We start from the raw sequence: 9250 nt of genomic DNA on the forward strand, positions 1-9250 counted from the left end.
CCAGCCTGCCCCCTAAGGCCCTCACCGGCTCCCCATGGGACAGGCCTGAGGCCCTGGCCAGGACCCTCCTCCCTTCTGCCCCTAAACTCTGCCTCTGGGCAGGGAGTGGGGATCAGAGCCCAGAAGAGAACTTCTAACACACCAAAAGAGGCCATCAAAGACGTGATAGTCAAAGAAAGAAACTTCAAAAGTTGGCAATAGACACCAAGGGCCAAGGAGGAGTGGGGACACAAACAGGAGTAACAAGTCCCAGAGAAGCAGCACTCCAGGAACCTTCCAACCCAGGGCCCAAGGGAGGAAGGGAGGAAACTCACCACCACCTGTGACACCCCAGGGCTGCCACCAGGACTGCGGGCAGCGGCCACACCACTGGGTTACTAAGCAGTGGGAAAGTGGCTAGTCTGAGCTGAAATGTGCTGTAAGGTAAAATGCACACGTCATAACTTTTTTGCATGGTGTAATGATAGTATTTTGGATATATCTGGTTAAATAAAATATAATTAAAATTAGTTTCACCTCTTTTTTTTTTTTTTTTTGAGACGGAGTCTCACTCTGTTGCCCAGGCTGGAGTGCAGTGGCGCAATCTTGGCTCACTGCAAGCTCCACCTCCCGGGTTCACGCCATTCTCCTGCCTCAGCCTCCCTAGTAGCTGGGACTACAGGTGCCCGCCACCACGCCCGACTAACTTATTGTATTTTTAGTAGAGACGGGGTTTCACTGTGTTAGCCAGGATGGTCTTCATCTCCTGACCTCATGATCTGCCCGTCTTGGCCTCCTAAAGTGCTGGGATTACAGGTGTGAGCCACTGCACCCAGCCCCTCTTTTTACCTTTTTAACGTAGCCGCTAGAAAATTTAAAATTTCCTGTGTGGCTTCCATTATAGTTCTAGAGGACAGGGCTGGTCTAACTAAGGGTGGCACACTGTGCCCCTGTGCCAAATTGGCCCACCAGCTGCTTTTCTAAGACCCCAAAACCAAGAATGGCTTTTACATTTTTAAGTGGCTATATCCTACACAACCTCCTCGATTTTGCCTGTTGGCCTGCAAAACCTAAAATATACAAGATTTCTTTGAGTAAAAGGCTCCAGGATTTGATGAAAGCTTGAAAACCACTGACCTGGTCCAACTGTGTCATTCAGGTGGGAAAGAGTGGCTTGGGGAAGGAGTTCCCCAGGATAAAAGAAGAGTCCTTTATGAAAAAAAAATTGCCAAGCCCTGGTCTAGACTCTAGAAACAATTAGATATTCACTCCAGGTGACACAAGGAGCAAAAGGCAGGTGTGTGTGTGAGAGAGCGATTCTTGTAGAGACAGTCCCTGACTTACAATTTTGACTTTGTGATAGGTCTGATGGGTTTTATCTGTATGTACCCCCACCATAAGTCCCATCATAAGTCAAGGAACATTTGGAAGTGAATAATTCAGTGGCATTTAGTACATTTCATAATGTTGTGCAACCAGCACTTTTATCTAGTTCCAAAACATTTCATCACCCCCAAAATAGAACCCCAGTCTCATTAGCAGTCATTCCACATCGCCCACCCAACCCTCAGGCTCTGGCAACAACCAATCTGCTTTCTGTTTCTACAGATTTACCTGTTTTGGACATTTTACATAAATGGAATCATACAGTATGTGACACACGACCTTTCATGTCTACTTCTTAGCACAATGTTTTCTAGGTTCGTCCATGTTGTGGCATGTCTCAGTACTTCACTCCTTCTTAGAACTGAATGATATTCCATGGTACAGATACACTATGATTTGCTTATCTACTCATTAGTGGATGGACACTTGGATTGTTGCTACCTTTTGGCTATTGTGAGTAGTGCTGTTATGAATATCTGCATACAAGTATCTGTTTAAATATACCTGTCCTCAATTCTTCTGGGCATATACCTAGAAGTGGGAATGCTGGCTCATGTGGTAGGTTATATGCTGAACTTTCTGAGAAACCCCCAAACTGTTTCCACAGCAGCTACACCATTGCATTCCCACCAGCAACACGCAAGGGTTATAACTTCTTCACATCCTCGCCAACATGTTATTTATTTATTTATTTTTAAATTCTAGCCATCCTGACAGGTATGAAGTGACATTTCACTGTGGTTTCAATTTGGGCTTCGCTGATGACAATGCTGAGCATTTCTCATGGTGCGTGGCCATTTGAAATGGGATTTTGTGTGTCTGAGATTTTTGACACGCTCCCTGCCAAGCAACACACCAACTCCTGTTACAGATCTTCTACAAGGGGTGGGGATGCAAAATCTCCCCATCGTTTCTGAGATACACATTAAGTCAAATCAGGAAGTCCTATGCCTTAGAACTTCTACGAATGTCTACAGGAACAAAGGGAAACCTGATGAAATGCTTCCCTGAGACCTCGTCCTAGCCCACACCCTCTATGTCTGAAATTCCCACCTGAGGCCCCTGCAGCCTTGGCAGTGGGGTATGCGCACAGCAAGGGCAGAGTCACACCAGGAAGACTAAGAACCCTGGGAGAGATCAAGACCGAGCTCATTCCCAGATGGGAAAACAGGCCTGAGCAATGAAAATGACCCAGCCAAGGTCCCACAAAAAAACAGGGCTAGACAAAGAATTAGAAACAGGCTTGCAGGCTCCTTCCACAGAGGCAATGCCTGAAGTTACACAGTCAGCAGGAGAAAGAGACATCACCCCCAGATCAACATCTGCTGGGAACCCACATGGATGTAGAAGCTGAGCACCCTGGGTTCCAGACCTGCTTCTCCCACTAACGCCCACCCCTCTGATTCACCTCCCAGCCTCTGCAACTGCTCCCCTTCTGCCTGCCCACTACATGGGGGCTTCCTAGGCTGGTTCCTCTCCTTTCACTCTATGCAGCCTCCTGAGTGCTCACACTCATTCCCATGATTTCAGCAACCACCTCCACATCCAAGACTTAAGAATTCCAACCCAGCCTCCCTCTACGTCCACAAGGGTCAAACTTACCATAGTATTTTTTACCCCTCCCCATCCCCCCAGTTTACTCCAAATCTGTTTTTCTCAATCTCTGTTAAAGGTACTTCTAACTATCCCAGGTTCCTCAACACCCACCTCGATCAACCAACAACATCCTGTCCCTAGAGTCTAATTCCTTCCATCCTCACCAGCACTGAACTGGAGAGAATGCCTTGATTGTAATTTACCTACTTTAATAGCCTCCAGTAGATCTTCTGCCTTTAACCAGAATTATTTTCCTAAAAAACAAGTCTGATAGATTAAAAAGCTAAGCATAAAAATAGCTATAAAAGAATATGAGAAATTATTTTACAAATCTTGGAAAGTAGACCTTAAACATGACATTAAAACTACAAACTATTAAAAAAAACAGACAACTGCATTCATATTATGAAAAAGAAAACCACACACAAAAGACAAATGGCATTCTGGGAAAAAATACCTGCAATATGTGGCAAGCATCGGATTAATAACTAGTGCAGGGTCAGCAAACTATGGCTCGTAGGCCACACATCATGCCAGCTGCCTGTTTTTGTAAATGAAGTTTTTTAAATGTATTATTATTACTACTTTTTTGAGAAGGAGTCTCACTTTGTTGCCCAGGCTGCAGTGCAGTGGCGCGATCTTGGCTCAATGCAACCTCTGCCTCCTGGGTGCAAGCAATTCTTGTGCCTCAGCCTCCCAAGGAGTAGCTGGGATTACAGGCATGTGCCACCACACCCAGCTAATTTTTGTATTTTTAGTAGAGACAGGGTTTCACCATGTTGGCCAGGCTGGTCTTGAACTCTTGACCTCAGATCATCCACCCACCTCAGCCTCCCTAAGTGCTGGGATTACAGGCGTGAGCCACTGCGCCCTGCCAGTAAATAAAGTTTTACTGGAACATAGTAACTCATTCGAACTCATTCGTTAATGTGTTGTCTACAGCTGCCTTTGTGATGAGACGGCAAAGTCTGCACAGTTGTGACAGAGACCATATAGCCCACAGAGACTAAATTATATTTACTATTTGACCTTTTACCAAAAAAAGTTTGCAGACCCCTGACCTAAAGCACTTACAGAAAGGTCCTACAAATCAACTGGGGGAAAAACTAACCTGACAGAAAAATGGGCAAGCAATACGAACAGGCAATCCACAAAAGAAACAAAAATACTCGGTAAATACTATAAAAAAGGCTCAACCTCACCAGTAATTAGGAAAATTATTAGAGAATTAAGTCATTTGATAATATCCAGTCCTGGAAATGTTATGACACAGCCTTTTTTGGAAGGCAATTTCGTGGCATCTGAAAAAAAAATTAATGTGCCTGATGTCAACCCAGCCATTCTATTTATAGGTATCTGCCCACAGAGAAATACTTGCATTCGTGCATGCAAACACACACACCCAAAAGTATTTATAAGGCTGTTTGCCGAAACATTCACTGTATATAACAGCAAAACCCGTAAGCAACCTTGATGTCTATCAATAAGGAAACAGGTTAAATTACAGTACACTCCTAAAGGCCTAATATGCAAAATGGTTCTGGCCTCTTTACATGCAACACCATGAAAAGAATGCTAAGATATGCTGTTAAGCAGAAAACAAAAAATATGTCGCAGAGCAAATACGTGCACATGGTTCAGGATAAAAAGGTTTAACTGTATATTTGTTCCGGGCGCGGTGACTCACGCCTGTAATCCCGGCACCTTGGGAGGCCGAGGCAGGCAGATCACGAGGTCATGAAATTGAGACCATCCTGGCTAACACAGTGAAACCCCGTCTCTACTAAAAATACAAAAAGTTAGCCGGGAATGGTGGCGGGTGCCTGTATTCCCAGCTACTAGGGAGGCTGAGGCAGAAGAATGGTGTGAACCCGGGAGGCGGAGCTTGCAGTGAGCCCAGATCACGCCACTGCACCCCAGCCTCAAAATCTCAGAGTGAGATTCTGCCTCAAAAAAAAAAAAAAAAAAAATACTGTATGTTTGAGTCCGTATGTCGCTGAGAAACGCACAGGAGAACTGGAGGATAAATGACACTCTGTGAACAGGGGCCTGGAACAAGTAATAAAGGACGGTCACTTATCACTTATCCCAGATTACTCCAAATTTCCGTGAGGAGGAAAAGGCAAAGAACTCCACTGCTCCAAGCCAGCATTCTCAAGGCACCTCCTGCAACATAACCATCCCTGACATTATTGTCTTCATCATGTGCTCATGGCGTGGCCAATGTAGACCCTGAACAGGAGTAGGAGAACTAACACTGGCTTCAGAATCCTGGCTCCATCCCTGAACTGGGCAAGTCGTTTCCCTTCTCTGGGTTTCAATCTCACCGGCAAGAGGAAGTGGTTACATTAGCTGATCTCCAAGTCCCTTCCAGGTCTGATGCCATAATACAGTCCCTGCAAGAGGTTTCTGTGCCTCTCTAGGGGAAAAACAAACAAAACCCACAGCTGAGGAAATAAACCTCAAACCAAAAGGCTCAGAGAAATGTCTACTCCTGGGAAGATGACATCTCAAGAGCAAAAGCCGGCCAAGGCTGCCCACCACCTCCCTGGGCCCAGTATCCTCTCCTCTTAAAGAGGGAGTGGCCTCGACGGTGGCTGATGTATCTTCCAGCTTTGACGGTCTAAAATAAGCTCGAAGCTGGGAGGGGCAGCAGGAAACAGGGGCTTGGGGGAGACGGATGGGAACCGATTGGTTGAGGTTTTCTAATGGAGCCGTAAGGATGAGAGTGAGAGGGAGGGCCGGATGCAGAGAGCAGCAGAGAAGGCTGTTGGCAACAACCCTGAGTCTCCCTCCTCTCTTTTCAAGAGCAGTTTCTTCCTGAAAGATCCCAGGAGGTAGCAGCCTGGGCTAATCTCTCCCAGCACAAATAACCCCACTCATTATTTCAGAAACTACCATTCCAGTTGTGCCCTGAAGGTCTCAGGCCTGTTTCAAAACCCACAATTCAACTTTGAATACAGTGAGAGTACAGTATTTTAAGTTTGCCTCTCCCCGTGAATCCAAGTAATAATCAACAGATTTTTAAAAATCTTAGCAGATTGGACTCAAACATGCAGATTCCATCCTAGTTTATCTAAGCTTAAGAATTCGCAAACAGCCCCTATGAGGTGTAAATTTACCAATTTTGGCAGTTGCTTAGAATAACCAGGAAACTTACAAACCTCTCTCAGAACAACCCTTGCCCAGAAACTTCTTAAAGTGGCAGGTTTTTTTGGTTTGTTAAATTGTAAGAGAAAAAAGTTTCATAAAATATCATTTCTTGCTTTTCACAAATGCTCAGTGAAGGAGGTAAGCCAGGGACCAGGATTCCCAATTTACAGATAAGGAAATTAAAAGATACAGAGGTAAAGGGATTTGTTCAAGGTCACAAAGCTGGAAGTGACAGCCAAGACTTGAAGCAAAGTCTCCTAACAACTCCTCATCGCATAAACTATTTCCTCCAAAAAAGCATCCAGATGAGAAGAAGGAATCAAGTTCTCCTTTACACTCCAGAACACCCTCCGAGGTAAATGAGTTCTACCCGTCCCAAGCTGACCGTCCTTAAAACCCTTGGTATCTTAACCATCTATGACTTTGCAGCCTTGAGTGTTCGATTAAGCTTTTGGGGTTTAGATGAAAAGAATCTTTTCCTGGCAGTTGGAAACCTGACCTCAGAGAAAGGCCCCGTGCGCCAGGCCGTAACCCCTGCCCCACCACCCTACGCCATTTGGCCATGTAAACAAGTCAAACCCTGGGTGCACTGAAGTGGCATTAAAAACAACCAGGCCCGTTCACTCGTTTTCAATCTAAGGGGTTCTTCTGCGACAGGAGTGGCTACAACTAGGTCACACTGGACTGGAATGTGAAGGGACTTCCCCTGGCTTCATTCAGGAGGCTGAGAGAAAGCTCTGAAGAGGACGGAGATGATGGCCGTGGGGAGGGTACCGAGGCACATCCCAAGGAGGTGCACACAAGGCTCGGAATCCTGGAACACTAGGAGTTCAAACAGCAATCACTGCAGGGGTTCTCAAGGGCCATGGGGACTGCAGCCAAGCCTCTTGGAGCCTTTCGTCAATACAAATTCCCCATCTCCCCAATCACTCCAGGGCGGGGGCGCCAGAACTCTGTGTTTAATGGCTATGACTCTAATGCACGTTTGAGAGCCACTAGTTCAAAGCCCTGTTTGACAGATAAGGCTGGGAGACAGAAACCAACTTTCCCGAGGACCCACAGGTCTCCTCACCCCTCGGCCAGTGACCAGGGAACTGGTCCCAGCTCCCCACTCAACTACGGCCTGCCAGCCTGAGTTCGAGAACAAGACCCTCCTCGCCAGACTTGGACACCCTTCACCTCTCTCCAGTGCTTGACAGTGACGATGATTCAGAATCGGAGCAGGCTGCGTCCCACTAGACGGAAGCCCACAGTTCTCCCCAACAATCCGACCCCTGGGCCACTCTGGCTGGACAAATCCAAGTCCAGTCCCAAGCCAGACTCTCAGGGGTCCCGTCAAGCGGCATGCAATCCCTAAGCGCTTTGTTCCTACTAAGCGAAACCAGGCACTTTTGAGTCACCCAAAAAGCATGAATCACACAGCCGGGCAATGGGAACGGGAAAGGATGTTATTTTTCGGCATACTCGAGGATTTTCCCTTTGTCCCAGCTCTGTCAATGCACTTCCCGTCCCCGTCCCCAAGCCCCAGGACTCGCGCATTTCCCTGCTCCATTTTTATTTTCCCTGCAGACCTTGGCGGCGCCCCGGCCGCCGGCCCGCGGCTCCCACAACGGAGGTGTCCGGGCCGGCCCCGGTCGCTCACCTGCGTCAGGTCCTCGTCGTTGAGCAGATGAGACTCGCGGGGCTTGAAGCAGTTCTGACACTTGCTCTTGTTGAAGATGTTGGCCTGGAATTTCCTGCACGGGTTCTCCTTGGCTGCCGACATGGTCGGCGCGGCGGCGGCGGCGGCGGCGGCGCAGGCCCGGCCGGCCTGGCGCTCCCGGCGGGCTCGGGGCTCAGCGCGGCCGCCGCCGCATCCCTTGCCGGCCCCGCCGCAGGCCCGGCCCGGCCTCCTTCCCGGCGGGCGGCTCGCTGCACGCGCCGAGGCTCCTGAGCCGCCCGGGCCTCACAGCGCGCGCGACGCCCAGCTCCCGCCCGCACCGCCGCCGCCCGGCCGCCGCGGGCCCATGGACGCGGCCTCAGGCCCGCTGCTTCCCGCTGCGGCCCGCCTCTCAGGCGCCGGTCGCCGCCGTCCCGGCTAGTCCGCGCCGCCGCGGCTGCCCTCGGCGCCCCGCTGCCGCTGCAAATGGGAGCCGAGCGCCTCACGCACTACGGGCGGGGCGGGCGGGCGGCCGGGCGCGGGTAGGTGCTGGGGCGTACGGGGCGGGGCCGCGCCCGACGCGATCGGCAGCCCCACCGGCCAATGGCGGTGGCGCGCTCTCGCTAACAAAGGAACCTCTGGGCTAATAGCAGTCGGGGGCGGGACCGAGGGCCGCCGAGCGCAAGGTAAGCTGTGCAGGCCGGGAAGGTGGGGGCGCCGGCATGGGACGTTCAGGTTTGGTGGACTGGCGCCGAGGCCGGCCCGGCTGACAGCTGCAGGGCCCGGGCGGGGGCTGCGGGGGAAGGCGGAACCGACCTCAGGCTGCCTCTCGGCAACCCCCGCGCTCCCAGGCTCGCCTTCCCGCGCCCACGCTGTACACCCAACGGAGGCATCTTCCCCAAGCCCAGCTCGGAGAGGATTAGTTTAGCACCTACTGTGTACCAGGCCCCCTCGTAGGAGTCAGTTAGCGTCGGGAAGGGCTGGATACTGCTCCAAGAGCTCGCTCATTAAAGTTTCACAACCTCTCCATTCTCATCCCCATTTTACATAGGAGGAGACTGAAGAGCAGAGAAGTAACAGTGGGTAGTGTTTCAAGGGATGACTAAGAGAAGATGTCAGCGGACTTGAAGAGCTGTCAGCTCCATTAGGGGAGATGAGCGAAGGCTAACTCTCTGCCAGGTGCTGAGCTAGGCATTCTTTCCCCCATGCTGTGCTTGAGGAAATGAAGGGTCAGACACCTGGAGTAATTTGTGTAGGATCACTCTGCTAGGAAGGGGCCGAGCTGTCACTCCCGTCCTCCATTGTCCAGCCTCCTGGCCAAAAGACAACCTGGAAAATGCTGTCAAAGGCTCAGGCAGAAGGTTGCAGGAGCCCAGAGAGGGGAGAAATGCGCTCTTTAGAAAAATTCGGGTGGCTTCAAGGAGGAGGGGAAGTTTAAGTGGACAGTGAGAGGGTTGAGTGTGGCTGGAAGTGGAGACAGGGGAAGAAGGAGCAAGA

The 9250-nt window shown here is 50.0% G+C and overlaps 1 protein-coding gene across 6 annotated transcripts in view; it reads right to left on the reverse strand.

Annotated features, from left to right (window-relative positions):
• MPRIP (myosin phosphatase Rho interacting protein) overlaps positions 1-8266 on the reverse strand; it is a 146069-nt gene extending 137803 nt beyond the window's left edge. For 3 of the 6 annotated variants that reach the window (XM_030827815.1, XM_030827814.1, XM_030827813.1), the window contains exon 1: positions 7757-7956. In XM_030827815.1, the coding sequence (XP_030683675.1) occupies positions 7757-7879 (123 nt within the window). In that variant the 5' untranslated portion in view covers positions 7880-7956. Of the gene's footprint in view, positions 1-7756 lie in introns of all 6 variants that reach the window. The other 3 variants (XM_030827816.1, XM_030827817.1, XM_030827812.1) reach the window with 2 other exon arrangements.
• Positions 8267-9250: the final 984 nt, after the last annotated feature.

Source organism: Nomascus leucogenys, chromosome 14, assembly GCF_006542625.1.
Source record: "Nomascus leucogenys isolate Asia chromosome 14, Asia_NLE_v1, whole genome shotgun sequence".
Lineage (NCBI taxonomy): Eukaryota > Metazoa > Chordata > Mammalia > Primates > Hylobatidae > Nomascus > Nomascus leucogenys.